The sequence below is a fragment of the Nomascus leucogenys genome, chromosome X (genome assembly GCF_006542625.1).
Source record: "Nomascus leucogenys isolate Asia chromosome X, Asia_NLE_v1, whole genome shotgun sequence".
Taxonomy (NCBI): Eukaryota; Metazoa; Chordata; class Mammalia; order Primates; family Hylobatidae; genus Nomascus; species Nomascus leucogenys.
Window position 1 is genome coordinate 94,779,960 of NC_044406.1, and position 19,758 is coordinate 94,799,717.

General features: G+C 40.9%; 1 protein-coding gene across 3 annotated transcripts in view; it reads left to right on the forward strand.

The window, feature by feature from the left end:
* The window catches only part of ATG4A (autophagy related 4A cysteine peptidase), a 58,600-nt gene that overhangs the window by 26,234 nt on the left and 12,608 nt on the right, over positions 1–19,758 (forward strand). For 2 of the 3 annotated variants that reach the window (XM_003262176.2, XM_003262175.2), the window contains exons 2-7: positions 8,127–8,237; positions 10,838–10,909; positions 13,279–13,377; positions 16,084–16,185; positions 16,365–16,437; positions 19,123–19,202. In XM_003262176.2, coding sequence (XP_003262224.1) covers positions 8,127–8,237; positions 10,838–10,909; positions 13,279–13,377; positions 16,084–16,185; positions 16,365–16,437; positions 19,123–19,202 — 537 coding nt within the window. Of the gene's footprint in view, positions 1–8,126; positions 8,238–8,843; positions 9,149–10,837; positions 10,910–13,278; positions 13,378–16,083; positions 16,186–16,364; positions 16,438–19,122; positions 19,203–19,758 lie in introns of all 3 variants that reach the window. The other variant, XM_030806716.1, reaches the window with a different exon arrangement.

The following is a 19,758-nucleotide window of genomic DNA, read 5'->3' on the forward strand; positions in this document are numbered from 1 at the left end:
AATAATGCATAGACATATAAAGTGTTGTTTGCTTAGGAACCGTGTCCAAAACATTGCTTTCAGCTGTCTAGAAAAGTCCAGACACAGTATGTGAATTATATTGCTAATACTTATTCCTCTGGGAGTAGTTTAGATCACTTTCAGTTAAACATAACTATAATGTTCTAACCTCAGACTGTCTGCTCTTATTGTCCCTTATAAACAGTGGGTATTGCATTGTCAGTTTGTTTTAGTGTGTTATATAACCAGAGCATCTGGTTTCTTGCCACCTTAGGCCGGGCCTTCAACACTTTATGCCTGGATTGTTGCAACAACTTTCTCATTGGTCTTCTTATCTCCTGTGCTTGGAATCCAGCTTTTTTTTCATAACAGCAATGTCTAGTGGGAAGAATACTGGATGAAGAGTAATATTAACTGGGTTTGAATCTTGATTATACTGCTCACTAGCTATATGATCTTGGGCAAGCCATATCACCTCTCTGAGACTCAGTTCCCTCAACTCTAAAATGGAGGTAATGGTCCCTGCCCTGTCCCTCTCAAGGGGCTGTCACCAGAATCATGTGAAAGTGCTCTGAAAACTGTCAATAGCTTTACCAAGAGTTGGACTCCACTGGCTGGCTTTATACCTTCCAGAATCTAGTCCCATGCCACCTCTTTCATCTCATTTCTCAATATCCCCCAGAACCTACCCCACTCTCCAATGCATGTAAATGTATGATGCTCTCATCTGGAATATTCTCCGCTCTTGTCTCTGCTCATCCAAATTCAAGGAATAATTTAAAGACCAGTCCAAATTCTACTCCCTCCTTAAAATCTTCCCTGATGACTCCAGTGCTCCTCAATTTCCTCTTTTTGTGCATTTTGACAGCACTTAGATTATTATTAACACTTGCCTGTACATTACCCTTTATTATTAACTCTTTTACATAGGGTTCCTATCTTTAATTCGATTATGATATTATGATGCGTTCACTGGTTCATTTAACATTCAGTGAATGTTTATGAGTATGCTTCCTTTGTATTCCTCATAGAACCAAGTTTGAAACTTAATAAATAATTGTTGGTTCATTTATTTAGAAGTTCACATACAGACTCTCTTAAGAGAGACAAGTGAACACATCTTCTCTTCCTAGGGCTCGGGGTACTCCTCCTAACACCCCATCCTGCCTCCACGTACTACAGAACCATAAAAAACTCCTTATAATAAAACTGTCCAGTAAATTTTTCTGAGATTCTGGAACTGTTCTGTGTCTGTGCTATCCAATACGGTAACCACCAACCACACATGGCTATTGAGTGCTTGAAATGTGGCTAGTGTGACTGAGGAACTGCATTTTTGTCTTTATTTTTAATTAAACAGCTGCATGTGACTAGTGGCTACTGTATTGGACAGTGTAGGTCTGGACCGGTAGCTTTCTAACTTTTTTTTTTATCATAACAACACAATGAGAAATACATTTTACATTGCAACGTAGTTTTTATACACACAAACAAGTTTCATGAAATAATACTTCTTATCTGCAATATACTGATCTTTTCTATTCAATTTCATTTTTTAAAAATGCTGATTGCAACCCCCTATATAGATTTCACAACCCACTGATAAATTAGGATGTGCTGTTTGAAAAACACACTGCTCATTTTATAGATGGAGAATCTGAGGTCCAGAGAAGTGCAGTAGATTTTCTAAGGTCATATATTAAGTGGCAGGGCAGGACTAGAACACAAATTTTGGGGCTCCTAGAATAGAGCTATTTCTAAGAGGGATGTAGGCATTTCCTCCTTTTCCCTTTCCTTTTCCTCCTTTTCCTCACCATGCTGGATATTAAAGAAAAATAAGTCGACACACTATTCATTTTGATTAAATATTTTCATGGTGTCTTGATTCCTAAATGAGCCATGAGCTCAGTATTTGAATATTGCTGCTTTTTAGTTTGGTTATTGTCCAAAATCAAAGATACAGTACCATGGAAGCTTTCTTTTAACCCACTGCATGGCTTGGCGGTGGCACTAATGTGAAACTGTCCTCCTTGGGAATTCAATCATGCTTTCCTCCAATTTCCCAGTAACAACTGACTAGCAGGTTGATTCTAAAGAACAAAATCTGTTGAAGAATCAAGGTGATTCTCACCTCAGTTTGTGAAAAAGGTGCCTCTAGTCTTGAATTATATCGCCAACCAAATATTTTTCTTCATCAATACATCCAGTGTGCTACCCTTTCTGTATGCCTTATCAATAAAAAAGATAGCCTTTACAAAGGTGGCATCCTCTGAGCAGCACCTTGTTATCACAGAGGCATTTAGACTCTCCTTTCAAAGCTAGTCTTTTTATCCTTCTGGAAATGGCATCTGTCAAAAAAGAGCAGAGCTATCTTAGCAAAGGCAAAAAGAGGCAGCAATTCGGAGGTGCAGTGGTCTATGTGTTAGGTACACTCCTGACCAGTTTGTGTATGGAATCTCATTTCCCCATAGACATTTCCAAATGCATTTCAGTCAGCAGACAGCAGGCAGCAATTTATCCCTAAGTGAAAACAACAAGAAAAATACACTTAAAAAGGGAATAAGATTTTCAAAAGCATCACTTTAAAGGAAACACAGAAATAGCCCAATTTTGCATTACATTTGTCAGTGGGATTACCATTATGTCAGTAGGATGAATTAACTGAAATCTCTAAGAAATGTCATATTTTCTGGGGCCAAATTATCTATGGCCTGATTAATTTTTCTAGCTGAAAACCAGAGTCTTATCGCTTAACAATTGTCCCTTGCTAACCAGACTGGTTACTTTGCTGACTTGCCCTGAAATTTATCAGGTGTAGCCTCCTCTGCTCCACCACCGCTAACACCAGTCAGTTAAATAGAATCCCATAAAATCCTCTCTAGCTGAATGATAACTCTTTGGTTAAGATTCTCTAATGTAAGTTTGAAAATTTCACTGTTGTCTTAGGAAGTCAAAGTTTATACCAGTCTGTAGAGAAATCATTCATGTCTTTTGCATTATTTGACAACCTAGCATTGCTAGGATGTGACTTGCTGAGTAAATTCAAGAAAACTTGATATTTTGATTGTGAAAATCCACTTGAAATGCTAAGAATGTTTGCACAATCTTCTGTTTTCTAAGTTCTTGGTTGTCAGAAAAGCAGGTCACAGGGCGGAAGACAAATGAAGATGGGGCAGGGCCTGTGCACAGGTGAGCAGAAGCTGGGGACTAACAGGGGAGTAAGTGAACCCAGGAGGAAGGGGATGAAAGCGTGTTGCAGGCTGGGCCAGAGCCTTGGTCTTCTGGCTGTCTTCCTGCTTTCCCAGGCCCTGCTAATTAACCTGTCATCTACCATGCCCGTCTTCAAAAGCCCTGTGCAGGTTGACTTTACCTTCACTGTTTTTTAAACCCCTATCCACAAATCCAGTGAGTCCAACAGATTCTGGCTAGACCAAGCTTATTATCTCCCTACACACCCCCATGGTTTTATGCCACCATTTCATCACCAACACTTGAAAACTGCAAGTTATTTTTGACTCTCTCTCACTCTCCCCTGCCCCACCCTACACTCAGTTGCTTGCCAAGCTGTTTTGGTGTTCCCTCAATCAGGAATTTCCTCCCTTCCCCCTTACCACTTATATCTTATTTCCATTAAGGCTCAGCTCTGATGCCACCTTTTCTAGGTTGTAGAAAGCCTGTTCACCCCCAGTTGGAATTACTGTATTTATTTCCTTTTCTTTCCCTGTCTTCCTCATCACTTTCCTTTCACTTATTGCACTTCTGTTAGTTGTTTCCAGACCTAGCTTCTCCACTAAAAAGCTTTTGGAGGGTGGAGACTGTATCTCACTGATGTTTTACCCTCTATACTTAACACATAGTAGGTACTCTATAAAATTTATGGAATGAAATATGAATGAATATTCAGCCATTACCATACCTATCTTCTGTGGATGTTATCTCAAGTTCTTTAAGATGTGATTTGACATATGCATTGCTGAGAAGGCTGTTATAGCACCAGCAGTGTCCTGGCATGCTGTTAGAATTGAAAGACGTATAAGGTGGTTATCCTATATCTCAGACCCCTCCTGGCCCTGAGATTCTATGTCCTTTTAATTTCACTTTAGAGAGTTTGTGGTGCTTCTTTCTTTGGCACAAGCTCCACAGAATCTAAGATGAATTGACTGAAATTCATGTCATGAGGTATAAGTGTTTTTGTTAAGCCCTGTCAGAAAATTTGTTTTTCAAAGTGATTTTCTCATTTACTTGCAATTTTCCAAATAACCCTTAGAAATGTAGTCAATTGCCGGAAACCATATTATTAAAGTAAGACATTGGCAAAAATGGCAGAGTAAGAACCTCTGAAAATTCTGTCCATAATAGCAATGAAAAAACTGGCAGAAATAGCATCCAATTTTTCAGAACTCTAGAAATGAACTAAAGGCTTGCAGCAATCCAGGGAACATTTATTCAAGAAAAACAGCTGCATGTTGATAAGACCAGTGAGCTTTGTGGCATTAGTATTTTCATTCACCCTATTCCAATCCCTTTCTCCCTGGCTCTGCAATAGCCTTCAAAATCAATAGCCTTCACTCACAGGGAAAGCCAGCAGCCTGGCAGCCACCAGAGGAGACAGAATAGGGTTGGGACTCCTTTAGAGCCTCATTTCTAGAGAATTGTCATTATTTGATCTGTCTGGAGTTCCCCCAGAAGACCCCCACTTGTAAGACTTCATTTATTTGGCCTGACACAGAGCTACAGAAAGCCTTTTCCCCAGGGCCTTTCTTTTGGAAAATGATTAGAGGCAATCAATTAACTTCTCAGCTGCCTGAAACAATGGATAACATTTCCAGCTAACCACAAAGCTTTGAAGAAAAAGCTGGGGAATGAGATTCCTTGGGGCTTTGGAAAGCTTGGGCATATTCCTGGGAATCTACAAGATTACATGCATGCATAGGGCTGTGCACATGCTCCGGAAAGACCTCAATAGGTCCTGAGCTCTCACTCTGGCTGATCTTGAGCTCGGCATAAGCAGAAAGTGAAGGCAAAGGCAGAAGACACTGTGTGGCTGAGTGTTGAAGACATGCCCCAACATGTACACAGAGTCCCTTGGCCAAAACTGGGAGGCTTTTTGGCTCCAGGAATTTAAGGAAATCTTTGTCTAATTATGAGCTGGCCACTAAACTAACCCAGCAGAGACTTCAGTACAATAATTATTATTAAAGTACAGTGGAACAGGGTGAAGCCTGTTGTCCCTGAGACCTTGTAGAAACTAATTCTTGGTCCACCAAGTTATAGATTTGTAGCTCTGCCTATATAGTCCCTATCTCTTTAAACAGACTGAAAAGGCAGGGAACTCATATCAGCGTGATATCTGGTTTGTTTATTTTTAAAGGCAAGACAAAGGTAGTTTGTGAAAAATTTAAAACAAAAAATATTGCTGTTATTCAGAAGTGATTGTATTGGAAATGATATTTTACTTCTGCACCTCATCCACTTCCCAGATTGCTTTTTCATCTGAGTTTTCCCTATGTAGGACCTGTTCCTCTTTCCTCCCTAGACCCCCATGTACATAATCTTCCCATGTCACTGCTTCTTGCTTCTGTTAATTTCATTTTCTGTTCTTTAATTTGTTCCATACATGTAGCCTCGATTCAAAGATGGCTGTGGCCTCACATACTGCATTCAGGGTGTCTATCTTTTAAGAGAAGAATCAAGAAGAATAGAGACTATAATGACCTTCTTGCTGGCCTAGCTAGGCCTGAGAGGGGGTGAAATGTAAGAGTAAAATTCTTTGGCTGCCATTTTGATCAGAGCCATCCCAAATGAAGCAAGGCAGTTGTCACAAGCTTTAAAGGGCTTTACTAATTTGACCAGATAACTGGCCAGTGACTCACTGAGACAGGGTTGGTGATAGAGAAATGGTATTTCTTTGGCCAGTACTAAAAAAAGACCCAAGGCTTATATGCATACATGTTGTACATTCATCCAATGCCACCCATCCTCACCCCTACCAAGGCAATGCCAGAGAGGTTGCCCTTTTCCTACAGTCTCCTCAAGTTACTTATTTTCTGATTTTCTTTCTCTTTTTAGGCTACACTAGATGTTCATTTAAAACTGATTTCTTCTGCCCGTGAGGGGTAGAGGGTAGGGTGGGGAGGTACACAGTGTGATTTGCCCCACCTCAGTCCACCACCTCCTGGGGATGGCCTGACCTGGATAATCATTTTTAGCCTGGTATTTCCTGGGCATGGGCCAGGGGCTGAGGCCAGCAGCAGAGAGGCTAAGATGGCACAGGCTCCCTGTCAGATTTGGTAGTGATGAATTTTCACTGGGGAACAAAATGGCTGTTTCTAACTTCTTTAGATTTGAAACACTGCAGAGACTATCATCTTAATAACTAAAATATATTGAGAAAGGCTACTTAAATCCCTGAGTGACTGGAATTCTGTAAGATATTTTAAGAAAGGTAATATCCCTGGTTAACAGTGTTTCTTTTTCTTTTTCTTTCTTTCTTTCTTTTTTTTTTTTTTTTTTTTTTTGAGACGGAATCTTACTGTGTCACCAGGCTGGAGTGCAGTGGCGCGATCTTGGCTCACTGCAACCTTGGCCTCCCGGGTTCAAGCGATTCTCCTGCTTCAGCCTCCTGAGTAGCTGGGACTACAGGCATGCACCACCATGCCCAGCTAATTTTTGTATTTTTAGTAGAGACGGAGTTTCACCATGTTGGCCAGGATGGTCTCGATCTCAGCTGTGTTTCTAAAAGTACTTGTACAAATTATAATTTCAACTTCCACCAAAATATTTATATGATCAGAACAGACTCATTTTTTTTTTTTTTTATCAGAACAGACTCGTTTATATTTAGGAGCATTTATTTCTATGAAAACAATATGCCCTTGCCTTAGAAAACAAAAACAAAATAAAATAAAACAATTTATCCTTTGAAGGGATTTCTTTTAGAGAATCTCTGCAGCTACTTGTAGTTGTACAAATGGCCCCCTACTTTCTCTGTGCTCCCTTCCTCATAGGGGCTGAGGAGCCCCCATGAGTTGAGAGGTATATGTTGAGTATCTTAGCTTTGAGCTTGAAATATATTTTCTCATAGATATAGCACCATAAACTATGAAATAAACTATCAATTTAAATTTTCTAGTTACAGATTAAAATAGGTTTTGTGGACTAGCTTGGAAATATATTTACTGTTTATAATATAATTTCTATCAGAAAATTATTATTATTTATTTTTTTAAAGAGATGGGGGTTGGCACTGAAAGTTCAAGCTTCTGATCATGGCTTAGTCTTTCTGGTAACCAGCCTCCATCCAGAAACCCACCAAGAGATACTTCATTAGAACAGAAGATGCTCTTATCACCCAGGAAATTCACTGGGAGCTCTATGTCAGGAACCAGGGAGAAAGGCCAAATTTCAGAAGAAAAGATGCACGTAGCATCCCTGTCACTCACCATAACAAAGGTTTTAGGAGCTCTGTGCCAGAAAACAGTGATAGAAACTAAATATATATTTCTTATTATATCTTAATAGTCATCTGTGTATACCAAGAACAAGTTATGTTTACCGTTAACTTCAAGATCCTTCTTTGCAGAAGCCATATGTGAATAAAATGGCAAATAAAAATACTATGAAAACATCTGGTCTTCCAGCTAAAATATTACCATATACACAGTTGTACAAACATTCAGGCTTGTCACAGCACCTTCCAAGCCACTGGCCACTAGAAACCTCGCAATACAAACCTCATGATATTTCCTGTGACATGGGCGGGACTTAGGTATGCAGGTACTGTATCACCTCAACACACTCAGAGTAGGGGAAGCTCAGTAATTGGCTATTTACAAAGAAGGCCCCATGGTATAAAATGTTTTGAAGTAACTGTGGCCAAATGATTTTTTAGAGATGGTGTTAAATGGGACCTTGAGAAAGGGAAGGTCAAAAGAGATGGCCAAGAGGAAATCCTTCAGCTAAAGGATTTAGAGGTCTTGTGTCTTTGTTCCTCAAGGAAAAGGAATTGCTTCCATTAGATTCAAGCTGCTGACCTTTCACCTTCAGTGCAAAGGTAATAATCAGTCAACCACAAAGGTAAGCCCCTTCTATTAAATTTTACTTAAGTTTCTTTCCTTTTCTTTCAGTTTTATCCAAGTATGAAAACCAGATTACTATTTTCACTGACTACCTAGAAGAATATCCAGATACAGATGAGCTGGTATGGATCTTAGGGAAGCAGCATCTCCTTAAAACAGGTAAGATTTGGTAGCATTTGTCTGTAAGAACCCAGATGAGGTAGGCACCTGTGGATTCAGGGTTTGTACTTTTTCTTCTTGGGTTGGCAGAGCATTGTCTTGCTCAATGTTAATGCTACTCTGAGGTGGATTTAACTTGTAGTCAACGGAGCTTAAGCCTCAGGACTTTTGCTTGGACAGGCCCCTTCCAAGGCCCTGAAAGGCCCTAGTAGTGTGTTTACATGGTTATAGGTTTTTGCACAATTTGCACAAGTAATATATTTTTATTCTTTTCCTTAAAGGAGAATCCCCAAATTCTAGAAGCCTTGGGTTTCAAAAAACACGGACCCACTCCTGGTATCACTAATCAGTCTCTAGCCTTTCGTGACTGGCCTACATATTTATTACTCTCACATGCTTGTCTGGCTAGATAAAAACACCCAGGGACTTCCAGACAACCCATGGACCTCACAAACAATATCAGACCTAAGTTTTTCTTATGTTTTAGATCTTTTGCTAACCGTACCACTGTCTCAGTTTATTCCGATTTTGTATAGAACTTTTAGCCACTGCAGCTAGATGGAAAGGAGGCTTGAATTTTTCTTCCTTACCATTACATTCTTATAGATTGGGAAAGAAAGACCTTTTAACCTGAAACTGCTAACAGCCCAGCACCCAGATAAAGCCAGAGCTTGGAAAGAGGCAGCTCTGAGATTTGTATCTTTCTGAGGAGGAGACATCCTCTTCAGAGGCCCTCACTTAGCGTGGAGGAAGGAACAGGAAGAGGCTGATGAAAAGGCAGGAGAGGAAGTTAGGCATTGTCGAGCTCCTCCTGAGCCTGGCTTCATTGTTTTGATTGGAGAATTCTGAACAGTGGAAAGCCTGGAGCTAGCGATTAGGAGACCTTTTGTATTCAGACTCTTCTAACTCAGGTAAGTCACTGTCTCTTTATGGATCTTAACTTCCTTCAGTGGTACTTAAAATGAGGGGATTTGAGGGGATCTCTTCTAATTCTGCATTCCATGACAATAGGAATCCCCAGGTTGCCAAATCCACTCATGTTCAAATGTTAAATTGGGAAACGCCTCTTAAAGTGAAATCATTGCTAAAATGTCCATACAACTTCCCCAGCATAAAGCCACACAGGAAGGCATAAAGACTGTCAGAGGCACGAGTGAGGGTGTGGACATTTAAGAGGATGGACACATAACAGCTAACATTTGTCATAGGTTCACTGCATACTAGTCACCATCCAAGCACTTTACGTGTATTATCTTTTGAATACTCACAACTCAATGACGTAGGTACTATAATTCTCCCCATTTATGGATGAGGAAACTGAAGCTCAGAGAGGTTAAGTTAACCAGGTTACACAGCTGGTAAGTAGCAGAGTCAGGGCTCAAACCCAAGCAAAATATGACTTCAGGTGTCTTACTCTTAACCATTATACATCTGCTTCCCTGAATGTGCTAGGCACTGGGGCATGGAAGGGAGGGAAAATACAGATAGCTCAACTTTCCGATTTGCTCCAAAGAAAAGGAAGACAGAAAATAGAAACTATTGGCTAAAAGTAGATTTCCTTTTGTTCTTTTTAAGTGCAGTGACTGTAAGTTCTATACAGAATATAATGCAGACATGTTGTTGAGAAGAGGGAGAGAGGTGACTAAGAAAGACAGCCACATCTAAATACAGATAAAAATGTGGAAGCCATATTTGTGGCCCATCAAAGTAAATTTATGTCATAAAATACAAGAAAGCATGCTTTGAAAAAAGACACAAAAACATTTGTGATATTATATATGCATTTAGATTATAAGTGCCAGTTGCACTAGTTGCTATAGATACATTTCTTACACACCTAATTTGCTTAGTAAGACATTTCCTTTTTATTTAAACGTGCATGTGTGCATGAACAGACACACATGCACCCACACAAACAAGCCAACCCCTAGTTTTTGTTTTGTTTTATTTTGTTTTGCTTGAGACAGGGTCTCTCTGTTACTCAGGCTAGAGTACAGTGGTGATCATAGCTCACTGCAACCTCGAACTCCTGGGTTCAAGTGATCCTCATACCTCATTTTTTTTTGTAGAGATGGGGTCTCACTATGTTGCCCAGGCTGGTCTTGAATTCCTGGCCTCAAGCGATCTCCCTGTCTCAGCTTCCCAAAGCACTGGGATTACAGGTGTGAGTCGCTGGGCCCAGCCAAACCTCTAGTTTTAGATGAGGGATGATGGGTGCTGATGCAAGATCCAACCAACCATCATTCAGGCTGGAGCTGGTAGTCTTGTTAGTGGGTTCTCTAGGATCCTTAATTTTCTTATTCCTTGTCTTTTGGCAATGATCCCAGTGTTTGTAACTGCCAGGACTGTGGAACTCAGTGAAAAGATGACAGGAGCTACCCAACGTCATTATACTAGTCAAGTAGCTCTGGTCAAACCATAGGTTGGGAGAAATACTGAAATTATTTGGCTAAAATGAGAATGGGTTTCCTGTGAATTTACCTAGCCCCATAATAATGGAATTGACTGGTTATTTAAAATTAAGTTAGTAGCTGGCTCAGAAGTAAAGGTGGGTATTTTTAGATATGGTGATTTAATTTTAATTTTACATTTAATTACAGAAAAATCTAAGCTGTTGTCTGATATAAGTGCTCGTCTATGGTTTACATACAGAAGGAAATTTTCACCAATTGGTAGGTATATCATTTGTTTTACTGTGCTTTATTCCTTGTGGATGGCTTGCCTGAGGTTATCAGTGACTTCATAGAAATCTCAGAATTAACAGCTCACTATAGCAAAGAATTTGATTTAGGAGACTAGGTAAATCTTACGCTTCATCCAAAAGTTTCATTGCTAAAGTATCCTTTCACATATGGCTCTATGGCATTGAGGGGTTATGACAGTATACTTTTGACACCACCTCCAAGTGTTTAGGCACCAGATGATATTACTTGTTATACTTTTGGGATTAAGGGGGAAAATCACATAATCTTTTAATTTGTATAATATCTGTTAAATTACAATCCACTGCTTTGTGGAACTATGTGATTATTAATGAAAATTGTGTCTTGAAAGAAAGAAAATAATTTATTTGTTTTTTTTTCCCCCTTATGACATGAAAACACCTTGCCATTGAGAGACAAATTACAGTAGTTTCCTTGGAACTAATTCTAGGCTGTTACCAGCTGTCAACTAGAAAAAAGGACAGCTCAATAGGTGAAGTGAATATGCTGCCTTCGTAAAGGATATACAACACATTTGCAAGTAGGGTGGCCACTTCCTAGTATCATGGCCCTGTAGGAAAAGGGCCTACAAATGGTGAAATCTGCTCTTCTAAGAGGAAACTAGAATGAAATCAACCTTTCTGTTCAGTGCCGAAAATGAAGGTCACACAGACTTTTCTTTTCTTTCTTTTTTTTTGAGACGGAGTCTCACACTGTCACCAGGCTGGAGTGCAGTGGCGCCATCTCAGCTCATTGCAAGCTCCGCCTCCTGGGTTCACGCCATTCTCCTGCCTCAGCCTCCCGAGTAGCTGGGACTACAGGCGCCTGCCAACATGCCCGGCTAAGTTTTTGTATTTTTAGTAGAGACAGGGTCTCACCGTGTTAGCAAGGATGGTCTCAATCTCCTGACCTTGTGATCCGTCCGCCTCGGCCTCCCAAAGTGCTGGGATTATAGGCGTGAGCCACCGCGCCCGGCCCTTTTTTTTTTTTTTATTGCTCTCCCCAGAAATATCTCAGTCAGTAACAAACAAAAGAACAATCTTTAGTAACCAGTGGTTCTGAACTGTTAACTTTCTCTGGCTGAGGAGCTCTTTGCAAGGCTGGAAAATATTTCTAATTTTACTCTGCCAATATTTTGGCAATAGATGATCCCTTCTTTATGTGGGCCTCATTGCATCTTTTCCATATTAATCTGGCCAAAAGGCACCCCTTCCAGGTCATAAATTGGCTCCCTCCTTCCCATCTTCTTGTAGTAACTCTCCTTCAGTCCCCACAACTAAAAGAAAGGGGTGACCACCTTGACCCACTTGTCCTACAAGGTTGATGACCCCCTTTGAAGTTAGTCTTCTGAGATCATGCTTATAGCATATTTTTCCACTTCCACACTGGGAAAAGAAAACAATGAAAACAAAATATCCTCTCTGCCGTACAAGTTATCTGATTTCATTGGCCCCTTGGAAAAGGATATTGAGCTCACCCTGGCCTCATATGTGGGATTTTCTTTGCATAAGGTGTTCTTAAAATGGAACCTGTTGTCTTATTTCATTTATTAACTAATTTTATACCTTTTAAAGATACATTTCTAATTTATTAATATGGGTTTAAATTATGATCATACTCAAAACATCAAGTATTTGCATCATCCTCCATGGGTTCTAGAACACTTTCACAGATATTCTCTCAGTTCTTACAATACCCACTGATAGTAGGCAGAGTATGTACTATTATGCTCAGCCTATAGATGAGATTTAGATTAGATAACTAGAGACTGGTCTTCTGATGCCTCATCTAGGGATCTTTCCCCTATTTTACAACGTCCTTCTTTCTGTTCAGATCTTCATAGTGTGTATTCCGAATAGTCATGAGCCTTCCAAATCTCTTTGACCATTTTGATGATTGCCTTTGGTAGTATTTGTTCTTTATCTAAGTAAGACTGGCTTCCTTGAGAATTTCAGGGCCATGCAAGTGAGCTATGCAAGGCAAGGTTTGGATCTGGCAGATGATGACATGGAATGGACTAAGGGTTGGTATTCATACATGGCAGTCACCTACCAAAATTGCATGTGTACCTAGAAGTCTTCAAGCAGAAAACATAAGAGACACATTTAGTTCATTTGCTTGTTTTATGTTTGGCCGTAGAACATGTTTTGGTTGACTCAGCACTATGTTTGCAAGTTCCAACCATATACCCAAATCTTGTTTGATCTGTAGGTATATCTGTCACCTCGCTTTTCAGAGTATATATATTTGCCTGTCTTGTGTGAGTCCCAAATATGCTGATGTTTCAGGAAAGGGCAATTTGAGGAACCCATATTCATTCCCTTCCATTTTGCCAACAGGTGGAACGGGCCCTTCATCAGATGCTGGTTGGGGATGTATGCTACGCTGTGGACAGATGATGCTGGCTCAAGCCCTTATCTGTAGACACTTAGGAAGGGGTGAGTTAAATTTATTTTATAAACTTTCTCAGAGACCTCTGCAGTATCACTTGCTGCTGTTGATTTAGCTTGATGCTGAGCCTTGGGAACACTCAGTAACAAACTTGAGGGTCTTAAAATGCTCTCTGCAAGCTCAAGTGGTGGGGCTGACAAGTCAACAAAGCCCCTCACAAGAAGGAAACAGCTAGTGTTTCCTTGTGAGTCACCAAGCCAGGGAGTTATTTTCCTGGGACAGAACTGAACATTGAGGGAGGTATGTCATTTATCCTTTCCATCTTTGCTATTGTTTGAGTAAGTCCTTAGAAATGCAAGATAACAAAGGGAGCAGGAAGAAGGGTGTGGTGGTAAGTCTGTTTCTTGACCTCGTTTAAGATATCTGCCTGGTGAAGGATGTAAGTGACCTAAAGGAAGTGCATAGAGGGAGCTGGCGCTATTTTGGTTTTGGTTCACTAAGGATGTCCAGCTGATGACTAAGGAATCTTTAAATTTGTTTCCTTGGGAGGACATTTAATTAAGAAAGCCTTCTGATAATGGTTGTTGGAACTGTTTTTTTTTTTTTTTTTTTTGAGTCGGAGTTTCGCTTTGTCTCCCAGGCTGGAGTGCAGTGGTCGATCTCGGCTCACTGCAACCTCTGACCCTCGGGTTCAAGCAATTCTCCGCCTCAGCATCCTGAGTAGCTGGGATTACAGGTGCCTGCCACCACGCCTGGCTGATTTTTGTATTTTTAGTAGAGATGGTGTTTTGCCATGTTGGCCAGGCCGATCTTGAACTCCTGACCTCAGAAGATCCACCCGCCTCGGCCTCTCAAAGTGCTAGGATTACAGGCATGAGCCACCGCGCCTGGCTGGTTGTTGGAACTCTTGAGTCTTGCTTTCTTAAGACATGTACATACTTCCCTATGGGCATCTGAAGACTGGGGTTGGCTGGATGCCAGTTCAGGCACTTGGGTGAAGGTCCAGTTGGACTTGGGGATGAGAGAGTGAAAGGACACTTTGGATGAGATTGGGCTGCTGAACTCATTGACTGTTGCTAATTGAGGTTTAGAAGTATAGAAACATCATTTTCCTTTTCCCACTGTGCAAACTCACAGATTTTGCTACAGCTTTCAGAGAGGATTGGAGAAGGGCCTAGGGAGGTTTCAGGGCTTGTTACCTTCTCTTCAGGGTTTGGGATATCCTGCTTCCCCTGGATAGTATAATAATTTCCATTTTACAGATGAGGAAACCGAGGCTCAGGGAAGTGATGTGATTTACCCAGGGTAAAACAGCAAGAAATCAAAGATTTGGGGATAAAATAAAGATATACCAACCCCTTGTCCAGTGATTTCCCTTGTTTATACATGCTTCTTGGTGTAGATCCATTCTTACTATTTAATTTTTTTTTCATTTATAACACACTTCAAAATGATTATTTTGGAAAGGAGTTCTGGAAGTAGGGAGCAAACTAGAAAAAAAAAAAGAAACTCCACAGCCAGCAATCTCAATTGTTTCAATACAAAATCAAGTAGCAGGAAGAAGTTGGAAATAGATCTTGTAGCTAAGAGGAGTTAAAAGAGTAATTTTGTGAAGATGTCTTTTGGATTGTTTCCTATTCAGCTATTTTAAAATTAAGGTGGAGTATTCACTTACCATTGTCATCAGCAAATATTTAGTGGTATTTAGCAGCCAGCTAATTAGGATTTCCCCAGACTTGGACAATTTGGTAGCTAATGAAAAGAAGTTGGATGTGGTTCACCCTCTGAGGGCTGTGCTGGATCCAAAGTTAAAAACTTTGGTTTTAGAAACACTAGAAGCAAAAGACAACTGAAGAGTCTGGAGATAATGGCTTTTGGCTTCAAGTGTAGTTCAGTCTTTATTTCAAGCTCTCTCTGAAACCTCAGGAGAAAAATTTGTCTTGGACACAAACTAAGCCTCAAAAATCTGTCCCATTAGACAGCGTTTCTAGAGCTGAGAGGATTGCAGTGATTACATAGAGTTTTTGCAGTTGTCCTCAGTAAGTTACGAATGGCCTCTGTAGGATTTAGGGGCTGTGCTGAAGGCACAGATGGTACCCGTACAGATGTAGTTATTTTGGCATTGGTCTTAGGGAAACCTTGAACACCTGACAGCAAAGGTATTTGTTTTCCCAAAGCTCAGTATGGACTTTTTAAAAGGTGGTGTAAAAACGACAGCATGCAATTTTTTTAAGCTTCCTTAGTTGTGAGCTGTGTATATTCCCCTGTGAACTATCGTATATCAGAATAGCACTTCTTACCTGTGAGATCCTTTTGTCAATGCTGCCAAAATATAAGAGCAAAAGCCATTGCTGTCTATGTGGAGATGAGATGCTGTGGCATCTGGCTTATATACTGATGTACTGCTGGGCTTTGTGGTGACCTCCTATTCACTGAGTAACTGGCCAGAAAGGCCTTTGTGACATTGTTTTTATGTAATATTTATCCAGCTCCAGCCCTTGGGTTAAGTCAGTTCCTTGGTCAACTTCTTGTTTTGCTTTTACTTTATACCCACTGAGTCCTTGAAAGCAAGCACTTTCCAGATGTCTTTGTCATCAAAATGAAAGATACTTAGAAATGTTCTAACTTGATCATTCCTGCCTTCTAGATGTGGTGCCTTTGTTTTTCTTCTAACTTTGTAGTTACAATAAAAGTGCAGAGAGGTAATAAACAGTTATAAAAAGGTTTCTAACCCATTTTTTTTTCTTAAAAAGACTGGAGCTGGGAGAAACAAAAAGAACAACCCAAAGAATACCAACGCATCTTACAGTGCTTCTTAGATAGAAAAGATTGTTGCTACTCTATCCATCAAATGGGTAAGGTCATAAATCAATAGTTTAAAGGCAGTGCCTATTCCTGTTCCTTCTCCTCCCTTGTCTTATATGTGGCTCCATTAAGTTGTCCATCTGCTTAATTATTTATGCAAAAAATCAGGATTTTGTGGCTTATTGGAAGATCTTTTGCTAACATGTTAATTTTTTCCACATAAAAACAGCACAAATGGGTGTAGGAGAAGGGAAATCAATTGGAGAGTGGTTTGGACCAAATACAGTTGCACAGGTGTTAAAGTAAGTAAAAGAGTCTGGCATCTGCCTTATTCTGCTGTCTCCTATGCTTCCCTCCCTAGACAACTAAACCTCCCATCAACCGAGGTATTCTTGCAATCCCGCTAAGCTACTCCTCCCACTAAACCATCAAATATCTGTGCCATTTTGCTCAGATGGCTCTTTGAAATGTGTAAGCATGGATATCTGTCTTGGTGTAACAGAGTTATATTCACTGGTAGCAGTATATGTGGCTGTATCCTAGGACTCATTCAGTGTCTCATGCTACAGATTGATGCTCATGTGCCTGGGAGCCATTGGCCTGAGGGTCCCTTTGAAGCCAAAAGTTTTATACTAAGTGGTAGAGGCTAAGCCAGCCTAAGCAAGAAATGGACCCCCACAGGGCTCCCACATGCACTACATAATATTTAAAAACCCTGTTCATTCAGCATTTTCTGTGTACCTTTACTGTGCTAAGTTCTGGGGGTGCAGAAATAAACTTGACACAGTCCTTGCCTCAAGGAACTCACCACCTGTTCAGGGAGACAAACCCCAGGGAAGTCTTGGAATCAGTTTGTCATCTCATAGCAGACTCAAGGTGTCCCAGTGTGGTATTTTTCCAGTTGTCTTGTTAAATTCCAGAATTCACCTCCCACAGCAAGAGGCAAGGTGGAGAGGTCAGGACCAACTTTTTGAAAGCAAACAGGGTGAGTGATATTAGTACTTACACCTACAGACCACCTTACCTGTTGTCACTCTCCTTCCTAACAACCTATCACTGGATGGAAACTCCATGAGGGCAGAGATTGTATTTATCTTGTTTACTCTGTAACACTAGCACATAGAACTGCCTGGCATGCATAAGTACTCAATAAGTGCTTGATGAATAAATGAAAATGGCAGTCAGAATCTGAGGCCATATTTAGGGATCAGAAGATTGAAACCTTCTGGCCTCCTTTGGTGTAGAATATTAAGCTCCTGGGCATTATGGGGGGACCTATTCTATGCAAAGTACAGACAGGACGCTGTTTCCATTACTAACCAGTCTTCAGTGAACTAGAATGCTTTGGGAATGTGTCTGTGAGGGGAGTGGCCTGGATTTTTTGGGGACCCAAGGAAAATCTGTGTTGACTTTACTGCTTCCTAACAATGCAACCTCTCTGAGGCTGCTCTCTTGCCATAGTCAGAGTGCCTTTTGGGCATCGCTGACTCTGCTGAGTGAAAATCTGGCAGGATTTCAGGAATCACTGTATGAACGTAGTGTGGAAAGTATAGGAGATTAGAATGGCTGTGCTGAGCCCAAAACCCGGCTTGAAATGGTTGGTGTTAAAATAATATCCCTCAGAATTTGCATCTTTCTTCTAAATTTTAAGGTTACCAACAACAAAGTGGAAACCTAGTTTTTTTTTTTTTTTTTGAGACAGAGTCTCACACTGTCGCCCAGGCGGGAGTGCAGTGGCACAATCTCGGCTCACTGCAACCTCCACCTCCCAAGGTCAAGCATTCTCCTACCTCAGCCTCCCGAGTAGCTGGGATTACAGGTACCTGCTACCACGCCCAGCTAATTTTTGTATTTTTAGTAGAGATGGAGTTTCACCATGTTAGCCAGGCGGGTCTCGAACTTCTGACCTTCTGATCTGCCCGTCTCGACCTCCCAAAGTGCTGGGATTACAGGCGTGAGCCACCACGCCTAGTGTAGATTTTTTTAAAGAATGTAAATGGGTTCCAATTCATCATGATCATTAGCATTAAAAACAGCATATTATTATTATTATTATATTATTGTTATTATTCTGGGGAAAGATAATACATTAAAATGAATGAAATACAAGGGTGATGGTGGTTAACCTCTTCCTGGGAGCTACCTGGTAGAGAGAATGTGTTTTCTTTGGTCCAGTGAGACTGGGCTTTACCCACACACCCCAGAAGTAGCCAGGTTAAACTTGGCCTCACTTAACTGGCAAGGGAAGAAGAAGGAAAGGGAGAAATAGGCAGGGTACTTTACATAGACCTCAGATCATCTCTCTTTTAAAGGGGTTTTCTTTCTAATATACCATAAAGTCCTGCAGTTCAGCATGGTGGCTCTCTTCAGCTGCTGACCAGTAAAGCTTGGCACCCGAGTCAATCTGCAGCCTATGTCACTTGAGAGGCATTCTCAGGGCAGTTGGGGAACAGTAGAAGTGATCTCTCTCTCTCTCTCTCTCCCCTCCACCCACTGTCTCTATCTCTGGGTTTACCTGGAACATATTCTCCATATTATCTATGATCCCAAACAAATATCTATTTTTTACGGACAGCTTCCTTTTAAAAAGTTTTTTTGCAGTTTCCCTTTTGTAAAATAAAAATTCAGTAAGTCAGAATGTCTTTTATTTAAGAAAACAAAGTCTCTTGGGATTTTGAGAGCAGATGCATGGGTAACTTTTCTTTTTTCCCCAGTAGGTGTCCCATCATTTTGTGAAGTAGACTTCTCCAGGTTGTAAAGCAGAAACTTCTTTTTGAGGTTCAGATACAGTGACTCTGTGGCATTCTCAAGGTCTCTAGACATGGAGCATCCCGGAGCTCTGGCAAAGAAGCCAGAGCTGACCTGAACACCAGCTTTTCTGTGGCTCAGTGTTTGGTGACTTTAGGAACACTGGGCATAAATTGTACTGTTTTCTGCTGATATTTCCATCTTCCCAAATTGTGACTTCATTATACATTGCTTTGCAGAAAACTTGCTTTATTTGACGAATGGAATTCCTTGGCTGTTTATGTTTCAATGGATAACACAGTGGTCATTGAAGATATCAGTGAGTTACCAGCCTGTTTAACTTCCCAGCTGATGGGTGATGAGTTCCTCCCTCACCATTCAGAATTCTGGGGCTCAAGAGGGTCTCTCTGGTCTTCCCCACCAGGGCAGGGGAGCTTAGGGGAGCACAGGGCTCTGATTCTCTTTCTTTTCAGCTTTCTGAGAGGGAGAACACCATTAGAGGGGCCTTGCTCCTCCTCAGTGAGGTACCACACTCCTTCCCTGCAGAAAATACAAAGTATATATAATAAAACCACCAGTAGATCTTTCATGGAGGCTCACCCTTGTCCAGGCATGTGATTTCTGCACTGAGGAGTGAGAGCAACCTAAAGATACAGTCCCTGTCTCAAAGGCCCTGGCAGACTTGAGAAATGAGATTCTTCCAATGAGCCCAGAATCCCTATTGGGAGCTAAACAAGTACCCAGTGGCCAGAATGAAGAGCATGAGCCCTAGAGGAATGGCCTGGGCTTCGTGCAGGCGGGGAGTCAGCTGAGCCCTGGTGGCAGAGGAGGGGGCCTTCTAGGCAGGGTGGGGGGCATGTGAGGTTCCCCTTAGT